Source organism: Helianthus annuus, chromosome 11, assembly GCF_002127325.2.
Source record: "Helianthus annuus cultivar XRQ/B chromosome 11, HanXRQr2.0-SUNRISE, whole genome shotgun sequence".
In the NCBI taxonomy this organism is placed as follows: Eukaryota; Viridiplantae; Streptophyta; class Magnoliopsida; order Asterales; family Asteraceae; genus Helianthus; species Helianthus annuus.
The window spans coordinates 140,345,716-140,364,641 of NC_035443.2; the positions used below are offsets into that span (position 1 = coordinate 140,345,716).

Sequence of the window (18,926 nt, forward strand, 5' to 3'; positions counted from 1 at the left end):
GAAAAAGCCCTTGATCAATGTATGATCTCCGGCATAAAAAACCTCGGGTGATGGCAACTACCGATCACCAACTTCAATATAAGAAAAATATAGTTACAACTTCGGATGATAATGAGCTGAGTACAAGGATCACTATAGTTTCGAGTGTCTAAGCGTGTGAGAATTGTGTTGTGTGTCGTCGTCTGTTTCTTCCGAATGAGGAAGAGTGATTTATATACAAGTGTAGGTGACCTATTTTAGGTAAAAGGACTAATAATCAGCTCATTACCCCTTTAGAAATAAAAGACAATCTAGCCTAAATTGCCGCCCTTAAATTAAGCTAAGTTTCCATATCCTTTGCAACGTCTATCTCCGATTAAGCTCATGCCATAATTATGAAGACGCGTCCCTTGATTATGATGCTAAGAGCGGATCCTACTAGATGTTCCTGCAAAATAATATTGAATTAATCGAAGGTAACTGTTAGCACAAGGATCCTACAATAGTCCGTGATCCTGATCCTGAAGTTCTGCCGAGGATCACTATCTGCCAAAGAAACAAGGATCACTGGTTAGGATCATATATAAGGATCATGTATATATATATATATAAAAATCCAGCCCTAACAATTGCCCCCAAAATATAAGGAGTTTATTGTAAATTAACGAGTTGTATTTTGTTTTGATCTTATCTCCAACGGGCGACTCCGAATAACTAGCCGTTACAACCGGACTAGCCGTTGCGCTCATTACGTCATTGAGGTGACATCCCTGCAAATCATGATTATAAATAGGAGATAGGGTTGGAAGGCAAGACTGGCGGAACTGGAGGACGAGGATGAAGCTGAGGATATCCCAATGCTGGAGGGTGGTGATGCTGACAAGGATCAGGGCGGAGAAGCTGGTGGTGATGGGGCAGCAAAGGTGTAAGCTGCATGATTGGGCGATGATGGATATTTGTGACTAGGCCGGAGCCCAATTTTTTAAGCTTGGTAGTGGTTTGTGGTTGTGGTATTTGAGACAATTGATGGTCTGTAATCTTTGAACAATAGTTTTTAGGGTTAAGGATCCTGGATCCTTTGGACAATAGGTAGGATTACAAAAGGTGGAGGGATCCTCTGTTTGGGGGATGAAGCCTTTGTGATCCTGCCGCCTTTAATTTCCTGCACCTGCTAAGACCGCATAGACAATGGACACCCTTTGCCAACCCATGTGGACGGGCCACGTTTTGCTGGTAGAAATGTGGGTTGGCAATTTTGACAACTTTTTGAAAGGGTTTAAGATCCTTTTGTTAATAATATAACTTTAATCTTTCTGGCTTATCTCGTGTTGTTATCCTTTATTTATCTTCTTATTTTCCAGTTTGTTTTAGAAACATATTTGTTAGAGTAACAAGAGTTGAGCAAACCATGTTTAATAAATTTAGGATATGATCCTAGATCAGATATCCTGACACTGAAAATTTTTGAAGCAATCAATTTCAAGGATCATAGGTTTAGTTGTCAAAGTGTAAGGGTTGTTTAGTATAATCAAAATAGTCAAGGATCATACCTGAGGATCCAAGTTAGGATCCTAACCTTTAATCAAGATAACCATAAGTGAAATTTTAACGGATAATAAGGATTAAGGATCCTTATTTGTTTAACTTCGAGAACCTGAAAAATGGAACATAACTTGGGACTAAGCCAATGTAAAAGATAAATTAGTAGCTGGGGACATGCCCAAAGGATAACTGGGGATGATCCCAAAGGATCACTGGGGACAAGCCCAAAGGATAACTGGGGACAAGCCCAAAGGATAACTGGGGACAAGCCCATAGGATCGTATGTAAACTGGAGTATGGCCCTTACTGGCGACTATCCAAACTTAGTGACATGAAAATGTCAAAACCTTAGCTAACGTGAAAACGTTAGAAACCTTATGAACGGATGTATGGTACGTCTACCATTATACGTAGGATCCTAGGTGTAGCCAGTACGATGAGGTTGTCAGCCCCGGAAGTGGGTACTGGTCCCAAAGACGTGAACTATATCAGGATCATCGTGCGCTGCTGGCGGAAACTGGGGATAATCCCAAGGATAACTGGGGACAAGCCCAAGGATCTGCGTTGCTTTTGAAGATCCTTGACGATATGCTGTAGATACCTGAACTATCATAACTCAAATGGTTCGTGAGAAGAGGATGAAGGATACAGGATCCTTATCCTTTGGTAAAGAGTAAGGAAATGTAATAGTTTTAAGATAAGGACATTACCAGAGTAAGGATCACTGACATCACCGGGATTCTTTGAGGATACTTCAATGTAAGGATCACATGCTTGAAGGATCATGTTCACATAAAGTATCTCTTTAAGTGAACAACATTCCAGGCTCTTGGTAACAAGTTTCCTTCCATAGTTAGCAATCTGTATGCCCCCTTTCCTGCTTCAGCTTCAATCAAGTAAGGGCCTTCCCACTTTGGTGCTAACTTCCCGTCAGCAGGATTAATAGTGTTTTGGAATGTTTTTCTCAACACCATATCTCCGACTTGGAACTTCCTTATCCTAACATTTTTGTTGTAAGCACCAGCCATTCTTTGTTGGTAGCTTGCCATCCTTATCCTAGCCAGATCCCTGATTTCCTCAATAGTATCCAAATCCTGAGCCAGGATTGCAGCATTTTCTTCAGGATCACGAGCACTTGTTCTAGCAGTTGGGATCACCATCTCTGTTGGGATCACTGCTTCTGCCCCAAATACTAAAGAAAAAGGTGTTTGACCAGTGGCATTCTTGGGAGTTGTTCTATCAGCCCATAGCACATAAGGTAACTCCTCTGCCCATTTTCCCTTCTTGGATCCTAGCTTCTTCTTCAGATTGTTGATGATGATCTTGTTGGATGATTCTGCTTGGCCATTGGCCTGTGGATGAACTGGAGTTGATGTTATCATCTTGATTCCCCAACTGTCACAAAAGTTAGTAGTTCTGCTTCCAATGAATTGGGAACCATTATCACATACAATTTCAGAGGGAATGCCAAATCTAGTTATAATGTTTCTTTTGATAAAGGATATAACTTCTTTTTCTCTGACTTGAGCAAAAGCTTCAGCTTCTATCCACTTAGAGAAGTAGTCAGTCATGGCAAGCATAAATACTTTTCCACCAGGTGCTTTAGGGAGCTTGCCAACTATATCCATCCCCCATCTCATGAATGGCCAAGAGGATGGTATAGGGTGTAGCAGTTCAGCTGGTTGATGAAGGATATTGCTGTGTCTTTGACAAGGATCACATTTCCTAGCATATTCTACAGCATCCCTTTTCATGGTTGGCCAGTAGTATCCTGTTCTAAGGATCCTTGAGAACAATGCCCTGCCCCCAGTGTGGTTTCCACAATCTCCTTCATGAAAGTCTCTCAATACTTCTTCAATTTCAGGATCCTCGATACATCTTAAATATGATCCTGCAAGAGATCGTTTATACAATACATTATTTAAGATTGTGAATTGAGATACCTTAATCCTGAAAGCTCTAGGATTTTCTCCCATCGGAATCTCCCCGTATTGCAAGTATCTCATGATTGGTGAGATCCATGATCCTGAATAAGATTGAGCTTCTTCACTAGGGATTACTGCAGTATCCTCTTCTATTTCCATGGCCACCTGATTTTCAATAGCAGGAGCCAGGATATAGATGATAGGGATACTTATGTCTTCTGGAATTTTTAAGGATGATCCTAAGTTGGCCAATGCATCAGCTTCCGTGTTATCCTCCCTTGGTACCTGTGTTAAGCTGAAAGAAACAAAAGAGAGTGCCAATTCTTTGACTATCTCTAAATATTTGGTTAGTTTTTCACCTTTAACAGCATAGGATCCATTAAAGTGATTGGTGATCAATAATGAGTCTACATATACTTTAAGATATTTTACCCCCATATCCTTAGCAATTTGCAAGCCAGCAATTAAGGCTTCATATTCAGCCTCATTGTTAGTTGCTTGGAACTCACAGGATATGGAGTGGGGTATTATGTCCCCCTGTGGCGATTTTAGTAGTATCCCGAGCCCTGTGCCCTTGACATTTGAGGATCCATCAGTGTGTAGTATCCAAGGATCCTTGGTCTCATCCAGCTGTTGGACTTCCAATTCTGCTTCTTTTTGTAGATCACTACTGAAATCAGCCACAAAGTCAGCTAGTGCTTGGGATTTAATGGCTGTTCTTGGCTCATATCTTATATCATGGGCACTAAGCTTTACTGCCCACTTAGCCATTCTTCCTGACATCTCTGGTTTCATAGTAGATAGGATATTGTGTACCTTCGTGATCCTTAACAAGGACAGCACTTACAGCGGTTGAGGATACCGCCAAATATAAGGATAACACATCTCCTTTTTCGGGCTTTGATAATGCTGGTGCTGAGGACATATATTCTTTAAGGGCTTGTAAAGCATTCTCATGTTTCTCAGTCCATTCAAACTTCTTGTTCTTCCTTAGGATATCGTAAAATTCTTTACATTTTTCTGAGGATTTTGATATGAACCTGTTCAGAGCTGCTATCCTGCCTGTTAGCCTTTGCACATCCTTAGCATTGGCAGGGGACTTGATGTTTACTAGTGCTTTAATTTGCTCCGGACTTGCCTCAATGCCCCTCTGGGTTACCATATATCCTAGGAATTTACCTGCCTTAACACCAAAGTGGCACTTTGAAGGATTAAGCTTCATGTTATAATTATCAAGGATATCAAATGCTTCCTCCAAATCCCTTAGGTGATCCTCAGCTTTCTTTGATTTGACTACCATATCATCTATGTATACTTCCATAGTTTGTCCAATTTGATCTTTGAACATCATGTTCACCAGCCTTTGATATGTTGCACCTGCATTTCTTAATCCAAAAGGCATGGCAATATAACAATACAAACCTGTTGGGGTCATAAAGGCTGTATCCTCTTGGTCAGATGGTTCCATCTGAATTTGTTGGAATCCAGATGATGCATCCATAAAGGTTAACAGTTCATGCCCCGCTGTTGCATCCACCATGGAGTCAATGTGGGGTAATGGGAAAGGATCCTTGGGACATGCCTTATTTAAATCAGTGAAATCAACACATACCCTCCACTTTCCGTTTTTCTTTTGGACAACGACCACATTGGCTAACCATTTTGGATATTTTACCTCTCTGATCATACCTGTTCGAAGTAGTCTCTCTACTTCTTCTTGGATAATGGCATTCCTTTCCGGTGCAAACTTCCTCCTTTTTTGATGGATTGGTTTGATAGACCTGTCAATGCCAAGTTTGTGAGTAATAATATCCTTAGATATACCTGTCATATCTTCATGTTTCCAAGCAAAGGTAGATTTTCTTCTTTTGAGGAAGGATATTAAGTCTTCTTTCATCTTGCTAAGGATCCCTGATCCGATATAGATTTTTGATTCAGGATCACTAGGATCCAAGAGGATTTCGTCCACATCTTGTTCCCTTGCCTCCAAGACATTCCTCGGAGGATACTGTAATTGCTATTGCTCCCTTGGCTTCGAGGTTGGCTTCATGGATGAGGTATAACAATCCTTAGCCTCCTGCTGATCACTGTCGATCTTGATTATTCCCCATGGGCTAGGGAGCTTCACACATTGATGGTAGGTGGATGGGACTGCTTTCATATCATGTATCCAGGGCCTGCCAAGGATAACATTGCAACAAGATAAACAGTCAATAACGCAAAATTTTTGATAATTATGTAGTCCTTCCACGTAGATTGGGAGTTTGATGTCCCCCAGAGTTTTCTTCGTTTCTCCACTGAATCCTACAAGCACGGAGGATCTTGGTGTGATGTCTGATTCTGGGATACCCATTTTCTTCAGAACATCAAGCTGGATAATGTTTACTGAGCTTCCTCCATCGATAAGGATCCTGCGGACAAAATGGTTAGAGATAAAGAGAGTAATAACTAAACTATCATGATGAGGATCCTGAATGTTAATGCGATCATCCTCATCAAACGTTATCATCTTCCCCTCTGAGACACTTGATGTTCTAATAGGTCTTTCTCCATTATCCATTTTTGACTCCTTTGCATGCCTTTTGGCCGCCGAGAAGGATGTACCACAGATGTCTGATCCTCCGGAAATAAAGTTGATCACTTGTGCATTTGCCGGAGGTGCTGGAGCCTTTTCAGGGATCCTTTCAGGATCCTGAGTCCTTTGCTTTTTTCTTCCCAACAGTTCTTTTAGGTGCCCCTTGCTTAACAGATATCCAATCTCTTTTCTTAAAGCTATGCATTCTTCGGTTAGATGCCCGAAATCCTCATGGTATGCACACCATTTTGACTTGTCTTTAGTCCCGGATGGTTTATCATTCTTCCTGGGCCACCTAGCTTTTTCACCTAGATTCTGCATTGCAAGGATTAGTTCCTGATTATCAACGGAAAAACAATATTCTGAGATTGGAGGATAATCTTCATCATCCTCTTCTTGGTCAACAGCATGCACATTCTGGTTCTCATTTCTATGGTAGGATTTGAATTTGTTGTTCTTGGAGGATCCTTGCTTCTCCTGTTTTGAGGATCCTACTTGTCTCTCCTGGATCCTCTTGTCATCCTCTAGCCGGATGAACCTGAGTGCCCGAGTTCTTACTTCATCTAGGTTCCTGCATGGTGTCATAACAATATCATCATAGAATAATGAATCCTTAAGCAGTCCCATTTTGAAGGCTTCAACAGCCGTAGCCATATCCAAGTTGGGAATGTCCAAGGATTCTTTACTAAATTTAGTTATGTAATCCCTTAATGATTCATTATGACTTTGAGTTACTCTATATAAATCACTGGTTAATCTTTCAAATTTTCTACTACGAGAGAATTGGTTATTGAATAAATTAACTAAATTAGCAAATGAAGTAATAGAGTAAGGGGGAAGACTTAGCAGCCACTTAAGAGCTGATCCAGTAAGAGTGGATCCAAATCCTTTACATAGGCATGCTTCCTTCAGCTTTTCTGGGATAGGATTGATCTCCATCCTCTCCCTGTATTGTGCTATGTGCTCCTCTGGATCCGTTGTACCATCATACAGCTTCATAGTAGGGATATGGAACCTTTTGGGTACCTCTGCATCACAAATTGGTGGTGCAAAGCGAGATACCTTGTGGCTTCCATCTGCAATCTCTGGGATAGGCTTGACTACCCCTGGAACACTTGAGATCATATCTTTTAGCTTCTGCAATTCTCTGGCCATAGCATGATTGACACCTGTATCCTGCATGAATCCATGGTTAGTAGTAAGATGATTATTTAAAGTGTTACCTCCCATTGAGTTCAAGTTAGTGAATCCATATTGTTGGGATTCGGGGATAACGGAGGGACCAGTGGAAGCAATGGTCTGCATTGGAATGAAGTCCCCTTGATGGACATCTAGACTTCCTGTTTGCAAACTTTTTAGGGATCCTGACATCTGGAAGGATCCTGGTATTTGGAAGGATCCTGGTATTTGGGATGATCCTGGAACGAAGGAGGATCCTTGAACCTGGGATGATCCTGGTACGAAGGAGGATCCTTGAACCTGGGATGATCCTGGAATAAAGTAGGATCCTTGAAACTGCTGTGCTCCCGGATAGGCTCCCGAATTCATGAAGGATCCCATATGCTGGGGATAGGATCCTGCCGGCTGAAAGTGTGAGCCTGATGCCTGAGTCATTGCTGTCGATCCGAGGTGCAATCCTCTTGATTCTCCCATAATTTGCACGTCTGGAATTCCTGATGGCTGAGAAGTAATCATTGGAGTATCAAAGCTCAAGGATTTGGGCATCAGTGGGGAATGATCCTCTGCCGTTTTCTTTTGTCTCTTGAGATCTCCAATTTCCCTGAGGATCCTTTCATTAGTTTCATCCTGCCGCTGCATACGATCCTTCATCTGCAAAATCAAAGTAAATACATCACTAGTACTGGGAATATAAGAATTCATAGCAGAAGGAGATGGAGTTTTAGAATTAGTAGGAGTTTGTCTCTTCTCAGCATTCTTCTGGGATCCTGCCGGTGGTGGAGGCAGAATGTTCTGGGACGAGGTGACTGCAGACATTGCCGTGGACATGTTTTTCAATGATGAAGCCATGTAATTCTTTGAAATGATTTCGAACAAAAGGTTTTCTTATGAATGAAGCACCAATTGCCCCATGGTGGGCGCCAAACTGTTTTGGTCAAAAATCACACAAGGATAATGTAACCAAACTTTATGTAAACGGGGTATGATGCTTGGTTAATTATAAAAGTAAAGGATCACTTTTATGAGAAATATGCAAAGACACAATGATTTATACGAGGAAAAAGCCCTTGATCAATGTATGATCTCCGGCATAAAAAACCTCGGGTGATGGCAACTACCGATCACCAACTTCAATATAAGAAAAATATAGTTACAACTTCGGATGATAATGAGCTGAGTACAAGGATCACTATAGTTTCGAGTGTCTAAGCGTGTGAGAATTGTGTTGTGTGTCGTCGTCTGTTTCTTCCGAATGAGGAAGAGTGATTTATATACAAGTGTAGGTGACCTATTTTAGGTAAAAGGACTAATAATCAGCTCATTACCCCTTTAGAAATAAAAGACAATCTAGCCTAAATTGACGCCCTTAAATTAAGCTAAGTTTCCATATCCTTTGCAACGTCTATCTCCGATTAAGCTCATGCCATAATTATGAAGACGCGTCCCTTGATTATGATGCTAAGAGCGGATCCTGCTAGATGTTTCTGCAAAATAATATTGAATTAATCGAAGGTAACTGTTAGCACAAGGATCCTACAATAGTCCGTGATCCTGATCCTGAAGTTCTGCCGAGGATCACTATCTGCCAAAGAAACAAGGATCACTGGTTAGGATCATATATAAGGATCATGTATATATATATATAAAAATCCAGCCCTAACAATGTGTCATAACAAGATCATCATAGAACAATGAATCCCTAAGCAATCCCATTTTGAAGGCCTCAACAGCCGTGGCTATATCCAGGTTGGGAATGTCTAAGGATTCTTTACTAAATTTGGTAATGTAATCCCTTAACTATTCATTATGACCCTGGGTTATCCTATATAAATCACTAGTTAAACGTTCAAATTTTCTACTACAAGAAAACTGATTATTAAATAGGTTAACTAGATTAGCAAATGAGGTAATAGAGTAGGGGGGAAGACTTAGCAGCCATTTAAGGGCAGATCCTGTGAGAGTGGATCCGAATCCTTTGCACAGGCATGCTTCCTTTAACCTTTCTGGGATTGGATTGATCTCCATCCTTTCCCTGTATTGTGCTATATGCTCTTCAGGATCCGTCGAACCATCATACAGCTTCATGGTTGGCACATGGAACCTTTTGGGTATCTCAGCATCACAAATTGGTGGTGCAAAACGAGATATCTTATGGCCTCCATCTGCAATCTCTGGGATAGGTTTGACCACTCCTGGAACACTTGATATCATATCCTTCAACTTTTGCAACTCTCTGGCCATGGCATGGTTGATACCTGTATCCTGCATGAATCCATGGTTAGTGGTAAGAGAATTATTAAGAGTGTTACCTCCCACCGGGTTCAAATTAGGAACACCGGATGTGAACCCATATTGTTGAGACTCTGGAATGACCGAAGGACCAGTACAAGCAATGGTCTGCATCGGAATAAAATCTCCCTGATGGACATCTGAACTTCCTGTTTGCAAACTTCTTAAGGATCCTGGCATCTGGAAGGATCCTTGAAACTGGGATGACCCTGGAACGAATGAGGATCCTTGAACCTGGGATGATCCTGGAATGAAGGAGGATCCTTGAACCTGGGATGATCCTAGAACAAAGGAGGATCCTTGAACCTGGGATGATCCTGGAACGAAGGAGGATCCTTGAACCTGGGATGACCCTGGAACAAAGGAGGATCCTTGAACCTGGGATGATCCTCGAACAAAGGAGGATCCTTGAACCTGGGATGATCCTGGAAACGGCCAGAACCCCTGAATCTGCTGCGCTCCTGAGTATCCTCCCGAACTCGTGAAGGATCCCATATGCTGAGGATAGGATCCTGATGGCTGGAAATATGAGCCTGATGCCTGAGTCACTGTTGTTGATCCGTAGTGCACTCCTTTTGGTCCACCTACATATTGAACATCTGGAACCACTGATGGCTGAGAAGTAATCACCGGAGTATCAAAATTCAAAGATCTGGGCACCAGTGGGGAATGATCCTCTGCCGTTTTCTTTTGTTTCTTGAGATCTCTGATTTCTTTGAGAATCCTTTCATTGGTCTTATCCTGTTGCTGTATATGATCCTTCATCTGCAAAATCAAAGTAAACATGTCACTAGTAGTAGGAGTGTAAGAAGCAGAAGAAGTTGGAGGTTTGAAGAAAATGGGAGTTGGTTTCTTCTCAGCATTTTTCTGAGATCCAGCAGGTGGTGGAGGCAAAGGTGGAATGCCCTGAGATGAATTGACCGCAGACATTGCAGTAGAGGCATTCTTCAATGATGAAGCCATGTACTTGTATGCAATGAACCGGAATGATCACCAACAGAAAAACTTCTTAGGAATGAAGCACCAATTGCCCCACGGTGGGCGCCAGACTGTTTTGGTCAAAAATTTGATGAGGATAATGCAACCAAACTCTTAGTTATGGGGTATGATGCTTGAAATGAGGAACAATGATAAGGATCACTTCAATGTAAATTGCACAAACGACACAAGGATTTATACAAGGAAAAAGCCCTTGATCAATGAATGATCTCCGGCATAAAAAACCTCGGGTGATGGAAACTACCGATCACCAAGCTCAAATTAATCAATAAATGTTTACAACCTCGGATAGTAACGAGCTAGGAACAAGGATCACTATAGTGAAATGTGTAAAAGTGTGTGAAAACTGTTAAGTGTTTGCCGAATGCTTCAAGAGTGTAATTGTACGAGAGTGTGTGTAGCTGAAAATGGCTAAGTGTTCTAATTACTAACTCGTTGCCCCTTTAAAAATAGAAGTTAACTATGCTAACAAACTATCTGACTTTTGTGCCATGCTCCCACGTTCTCCACAACGTCCATTTCCAGTCAAACGTGTGCGAAATACCCGTGGAATATTCCATAGCAACGTTGCCAAGACCAGGTCAAGCTTGTTACTCCTGCAAAATAATACGAAATTCGAACAAACAATCGTTAGTATGAGGATCCTTAAGGTGATCCATGATCCTGATCCTGAAGCTCTTCTGAGGATCACTATCTGTCACAGAAGTAAGGATCATTGTTAGGATAACAATTAAGGATCACAGGTTATTAGAAAATCCTCCCCTAACACTACTCCGGTGCATCCTCAAGCGAATGGACAGGCAGAATCCTCAAAAAAGATAATTGTCAATGACTTAAAGAAGAGACTTGGAGCCAAAAAAGGAAGATGGGCAGAAGAATTACCCTTTGTTTTGTGGGCTGATAGGACGACGGTAAAGAATGCGATAGGCCAGACCCCATTTTCCTTGGTATTTGGAGCAGAAGCAATGATTCCAACGGAAATGACAATACCTACTGCAAGATCTATCCTACAGGATCCTGAACGGAATCCTGAGGCTTTATGTCAAGATTTGGATACTATAGATGAAAAAAGGGATGCAGCAAAGTTAAGGATGGCAGCATATCAACAAAGAATATCCAGGGCATATAACAAGAATATAAGGACTAGGAGATTTCGAGTTGGTGATTAGGTGCTAAGAAATGCTTTTCAAAATACCACTAATCCTGCCGATAGCAAGCTAGCTCCAAAATGGGAAGGACCGTATGAAGTTGAATCAGAAGCAGGGAAAGGAGCATATAGACTCAAGAATATGGAAGGGGATATGCTACCGAGATCCTGGAATGCAATACACTTAAAGCTCCATTTCAAGTAAGAATAGAATTTAATTTCTATCCTAATGGTATGTACTCTATCTCTTTTAAATATATTTATGTATTATCTTGAACCCAATACTGACTTAAGCATCGGAGGGGTGTTAGCCAGGCTAACACCCACCTTATTTTATAGTTGTTTTGCAGCATATGCTCCAGGATATAGCTCCAGGATTTGCATTCGGGACAAATCGGAAGACTAGAGGATTGGCCCCCTCTCTCACGTTTAAGGGATCTCGATCCCTTCAAAGGTTTAAAGGTATTCACCGTTCTTTCGAATTGGGTTTAAACACCTCGCCTGGAGCGCAAGTTATCTAGGTATAGTTCAAGGTAGCGGGACCAGTTCATGTAAAAGTGGCTGACAACTTCGTTACTGCTGGCTATATCCTGGATCCTGAAGGTATATGAGGATTGATCACCCTCTCTCACGAAAGGGTATTTTCATACTCTCTAAGGTTTAAAGGTTTTCACCTTTCTAAGACTTGGAGTTTGTACACTCTCGCCTGTAGCGCATGAAACTCAGGGTTTATCCCCAGGATATTAAGGGTTTACCCTAGTATGTTGAGGATTCATTTTAGGATAACAAGGTTTTTGCCTCGAGGTGTTTGGAATTTATTCAAGCCAGAGCATGAATACATTTGCATTTCTGTGTCACATACAGGGGACATATATTATACTATTCAAAGGTTGGATCCAAGATTATAACTGTGCACTGGGGACACTCCTAAGGTGGAAGATTAGATTTGACTCTCCAAGAGCCTTTGGTATGATCTCTCCTTTTCTCAAAAGACTTAAGTTTTCTAAGTTATATGATGATATCCTGACCAGGATATCTCTTAAGATACTTATATTCTCAGATGATAATATTTCCAAGAGTTCTCAAACAAAACAATTTTCATAAGTAAAATTCATGTAATGAAAGGAATAAAGCAAAAAAAGGGGTTATATTATTAACATAGCAAAAGATTATGCTTTTGGCTTCGTCTCAAACCGAGACCCATCCACCAAAAGCATGATTAGTTTTCCAACATATTTACTTAACAAATGAAGGCTTCGTCTTGGAACCCAAGATACCTCCACCTTCACTTGTTAAAAGCGTTCAAAATAAACCATACTAACTGATGACCAAGGGCTTCGTCCTGAAACTCAGGATCCCTCCACCTTTGGCCATCATATTGTCTACGTGCAGGAAATTAAAATTCTTCAAACAAGAAAAGTAAATTGTTCAAAACACCAACCATCAAATCTAAAAAAGTGGGCTCCGGCCTAAGCATCAATATCCATCATCACCCACTCAGATGCCCTCACACAGCGGCATCCTCTCCAACCTTCCCTGGCTTCTCAGCACCAGCATCCTCACCAGCATCCTGCCCAGCATCCTCACCAGCATCCGCTCCAGCATCCTTCTTGTCTCCAGCCTGATCCACCACCTCTGCTGACTTAGAGGACTCACCGGCTTCTGCGGGGAGTGGCACAGCTTTTCCTCCAAGCTTCTTCAGTTTGGCCGCCCAAGAGTCAACCGGCCAGGCCGGGCATACGAGGCCTGTCTCCTTGGCCCCGTAGGCCATCTTGATGCGGGCTTGTAGCAAGGAGACGATGGCAGGGGCCTTGATCCCTTCCCGGAAAGAAACCATGGCCTGCTCGTGATCCATTTCTGCGGTGGCAAGTTTGAGCTCAGCCTCTTGGGTGACCTTCTTCATCAAGCTCTCGTAATGCGGGGACTTTGCTTCAGCAATGGCACCTTGGTCAGCAACAGTGCTTTCGAGCTGTTTGATTCTGGCTTCGTGGAGTGCGACAGTACCGCAGGCATCATTATACAGGTGGAGCAGATGCTGAAGGCCCTGCACATTAATTTCAGGTATGGGTCAGAATATATTAATCAAGATATCCTATCAGGATATATATGCAGGATATGTAGCAGGATATTACCTTGTTGAGGAAGGATGTCATTGGCTCTAAGGAGTCAGAAAAGCTGAGTTCATCATAGGAGAACCCCTCGGAGCCTGGGACACTAATTTCGAAGCCCTTCGTCTTTTTTGCTGTGGAAGCACGGGTCCTTGGGTTAGCCTTAGGGGCCGGCAGTGGGTTGGAGCTGGTGGCAGCAGGTGTCTCTTTCTTGACCATGACTGGAGTAGGATAGCTGTCGAGTTCGTCAAGGTCAAGGAGGATTGGAACTTTGCTGGAATCTGCACACAGGGAGTAAAAATTCTTTCCTAAATATTTCAAATAAAAGCATGTATGCAGGATATTGAACAGGATCCTTACCAGACATGTTTACACTGGAAAGAGGGCTTGGAGACGGTGGAGATGGGTTGAAACTTCTTTCAGCTTCAGGAAGGAGTCTGATGGCGTCAATTCTCTTCTGTGATTCAGCAAAGGGAGGTGTAAGCTTCCTAAAATCAGCTGTGTACAAGGAAATAACAAAGTCAGTTCAAGATACGTGGCAGGATATAAGACAGGATTGTCCTAAAACCCTAAGTCCTACCCTTTTTAACCATTTCACCGGATAATCCGCCCCACCAGGGATTGAATCTCTTTTTACAAAAAAGAACTTGGATTTCCATTCCTCTTCATTCCTGGTGGCTCGGAGAATCAGTGGGTCACTGGAGGTGGAATAGAACAAAATCGACAAGAGCCATGACATCTAAGCCGATATGCTAAAGGAAGGTCGTGAACAAAAAGATCAGGGATATGGTTGTTCTTGATCTGATCAAGAACAGACAGGACCCGCCAAAGCATTGGCATTGTTTGACTAAAAGAAATCTTGGTGAGGTTGAAAAACTCGGTGATAAATTTAGAAAAAGGAAATTGTAGCCCTAGAGTAAAGGGGAAAGCATTGAAACATAACCACTCGTCGGAAACCATATCCGATCAGATTTCCCGATCAAATGGCCGGAACACCGTCCCTTTTGGGAAGATGCCGAAGGTTTTGAGGGCCGACAAGTGGGCACTGTCGAAAGAGCATATTTCCTTCTCCGGATCTTGGAGAATATTCTGGTGAATGAATGTGGGGGCCGAATCGCCGGAGCTGGATCTTGTCTGCCTTGTCATGATGTTACCGGAATATTGAAGAGGGTAAAAAAGGAAGATGAAGTTGAGAGAGAAAATGTTTACCTTTTTTCTCTTCGGATATAGTTAAAAGAAGATAAGAATGAGAAGATATAGGGAGCAATGAGTAAATATAGACTGATCGGTTACAAGCAGTCACATCATGGGTCTTATCACTTAATTGCCTCGTTCTCCGGAAAAAATATAACCGTTAGTGACCAGGATACTTAACGGTAACATTTTTTGGGGACAATTGTTATGGGTGAAATCCTGAGCCCATATCTTGAGAATTATCTTGAATTATATCTTGCTTATATGATATCTGTTCACATCCGGGATGCTGATTCAGGATATTGGTAACATCCTGAATGGTATCCTCAGGGTTACTAACGGATTATGTGCAGGCACGTGGGTTAGAAGCTAGCAACATTCATGAAGACCTTTTCTACTGAAGACTCGGTCCAAGTCGTTCACAAGAAGCCGTTGAAGCCGCTTTACTCGGTCTTCGACATTCACATTGGAATATTCCGAGCATCCCATGATTATAGGAGTTTTAGTTTACATTTCGTTACTATAAATAGATGGGTATACCAGATCGAATAGGACATCACAGCTACACTCACTACACTTACACACTTGTTCTCTCGCAGCTTGTACTCTCACACAAAGCATTGTAACACTTAGCGATCTGGTCAATATCCTGCACTGTATCCTGAAGTTTGAAGCAATAAGAAGAACTAGGCAGCTACGAGTGTCAGCTCCCGAGGTTTTATGCCGGCGATCTAGATTAATCAAGGGCTTTCCTCGTACATCTCGTGTCAATCCTTTTACTTTTTGCTCATTGTTTGATCGTAGATACAGCTCAATATCCTGAGTCGTATCCTGAACACTGTTTTTCCAAACAACTTAACAAGCATATTTTCAATACACTTTTTAGCACACTACCTCACTTAACTAATTTGATCACTTAATTGCTTCGGTAATTTTTGACCAAAACAGTAATCTCTCTTAATACTGTGAATTATAGCAAATGTGTCATTTTCAGTAAAATGAATGATTCACTCAGTATTTCCCCGCTGACAAAACCTTTTTCAAACATGTTTCAGGTGATCTGTTGTAATCTAAGAAAAGTGCCGTGAAGCACTACAAGCTTAGAGAAGTGGCTCAGTATAAATGAATAAAAGAAACATGTTTTGAGAAATAAAGATTTCCTAGTGAAATCATGTATTGTAAATTACAGGGTTTTATCCCCAAATTATGTAAACGGGCCTTTTTAATACTAAAAGATCCTATATTAAAAAGACTTCCGCTGTCGCTTTAAATTAAATACCACGGGATTCTTGCCCCACGGCTCTCGAACCGGGTCAAACCGGGCACGTGGGCCGTGACAGGAAAAGGTGGTATCAGAGCCACTGATTTAAGCCTACTACTGATTTAAGTATTCAGCAAAATACTTAATTTTACTGATTACCATTTTGTGATTATGTGTTTATTAACTGATTATTTGTTAGCTACAGTATGGGTAAACAAAGACTTTCGGATATCTATCATAAATTAGATACTGCACCTAAAGAAAAAGGAACTTCCTCAAAATATCCCGCAAGTATGGATGAAGGAATATTTGTCCGTAAAGCACAGTTTGAAAAGCCACTTTCTCACAGTAAAAGAAATTCGATACTTAGGAAAAGTCAGGAAAAAGGAAAGAAATCCCAACTAAAGAAAGTGAGGTTTAATCCAGAAACCCAGGAAATATGCAATAATCCACCGTGGGAAGACAAATTAGATGAAAAATGGGCAGATCTTTACATGTTAGCCACTATAGCAGTAAATGCAAATCTTTTAATCAGTACCTATAGTACCTACAAGCCAGAAGCTCTAGAGAAAAGTATTCCGTAAATAAATAAGTGACAATAAATCCTAGTGTGTTTAGATTTCAGTTGTTCTTTGTATAATTACACGGTATGCAATAATACTTAAAATAGTATTTGTGAAATTTTATTATAAAATTTTAACTTAGCATTTTTGTGCATTTTGCATATATGCTAAACAACATGAGTGAGCTATCTGAAGCATTTCAGAATCTCAATCTATATCTAGTACCAATCGAAGTATCCAACGACTTTACTGGTTATTTTGCAGATGTGGAGGAACCCCTGGAATTTCAAGCTCCTAAGAAAGCAAAAGCTAAGAAAAGAAGAAGATATGTAGGTTGGAGGAAAGTACGTAGGAGGAAACCCGCAACTAGGAGAATTCCAAAAATAGAAAATCCTACAGATAAAGGAAAAGGGATCGAGACTGAAGAGAACCCTAGGCCAACAGGAATAGAAATCAGAGAAAAGTCTAGACCAGCAAGGATAGAAATTGGAGAGAGTTCTAAACAAACTGAAGAAATAACATTTCAAGATGAAATAGATCGTCTATTGGCAAACTGTGATTTTATTAGACCTATCAACAACTTTCACCCTTACTCCGTTGAAACCCAAATTCCCATAAATTTGGAACCAGCCATCCCAGACCCTTTAATCCACACACAACCTTTAGGAGGAATGGACGAGTTGTGGACTAACGATTGGCAGTTCCAGAATATAACGAGTGGTGGACTAACGATTGGCAGTTCCAGAATATAATCAATAGTCCTTATACCTTTCTCCCGCAGTTTGACCCAGAATGTGACACCCCAGGAAAACCAGTGAACGATATAACCTACATAGCTTCCTCAGTGAGTGCGTACCAAATTTCGGGACGAAATTTCTTTTTAGTTGGGGATAATGTGACAACTCGAACTTTAGACTTACTTTGTGTAACGTATGTGAACGTGTTATGATTATATGAACGTTGACTTATTGAATATTATGACATTATGATATGTAATCATGTGAACCTTGTGAGTAATGAATGCTATGTGTAATATGTGTACATGATACGTGAACCGAGCGCACAAAAATAGAGTCCGATCGCACAAGCCCTTTGGGCCGTGTTACTTGTAATCGGACTAGAGGGCAGCCCATGTTAGGGTCCGGCCCACCCACCTCACACGCATAACTCTTAGAATGTAGTAACCATCTCTCACACTTTTACAAAAACACAATACGCACAAGTCACAAAACCCTAGCTCCTCTCTCTTCTCTCACACGAACTCGACGGCACAAGACAACCAAGGAACATTCTTTGTTCGGATCACCCTCTTGCCATCATTAACCGGTTAGTGTGTGATGTTAGTTGCTTTGATAAATGATGCTTTGATTATACATGATTATATGATAAATCATAATGTTTTGTGTGCATGGTTAATCGGATGTCTTGCAATATGTTGTTGGGATTTTTGCTAAGATTGATTGTAAACTGAATGTTTGATGATTTAGACCGAATGCATGATTAATCGATTGTGATGTGATTAATTGTTAGTCGGCTGCTAGGGTTTATCGGTTGGGTTAATTTGATGATTGAAAAGGTTACAATCTTGTGTTCCGGGTTGAATGTTATGGCACATGTTCGTGTAAATCATTATGTTATTGTTCTTATGATTAGATTAGGGTTCATAAGGATTTGAAGGTGAAAACTATGTTTGATCGATATTATGCTAACCAAACTAATTGGAAACTTGTTAATTGATAAGTGTGAATAAGGAAACCCGATGAATAATTGTAACCGAATGCATGTTTTCCGGAAATCCAAACTAATCGCACAAGGGAGCCCACTCGTACAAGGCTCCTGGTCGCACAAGGCCCCTAGTCGCATAAGACCTCCTTCGCACAAGGCTGGTCAGCCGTACAAGACACATCCAGTCGCACAAGGCTTGCTGGATCGCACATGCGTTTAACAGTTGGGCCTTCAAGCCCAAAGTGAGTCGCCCAAGACACATGGGCCGGGCTGGATAGTTGTTGTTTGTTGTGACTGGGCCGCACAAGACGACTTGACCCCACAAGGAGTTCCCTGTCGCACAAGGTCCTTCGGATCGCACAAATTGGATAATTGCTAACTGTTGGGCCCTAAAGCCCAAGACACGATCGCACAACCCGAACCGGACCGCACAAGTTCAC

General features: G+C 41.4%; 1 protein-coding gene across 1 annotated transcript in view; it reads right to left on the reverse strand.

Moving 5' to 3' along the window:
- Positions 1-15,426, reverse strand: part of LOC110888484 — a 53,797-nt gene extending 38,371 nt beyond the window's left edge. The window contains exons 1-2 of the mRNA XM_022136009.1: positions 15,361-15,426; positions 13,292-13,679 (exon numbers count right to left, since the gene is read on the reverse strand). Of these exons, the coding sequence (XP_021991701.1) occupies positions 13,292-13,679; positions 15,361-15,426 (454 nt within the window). The remainder of the gene's footprint in view (positions 1-13,291; positions 13,680-15,360) is intronic.
- Between the last annotated feature and the right edge of the window lie 3,500 nt (positions 15,427-18,926).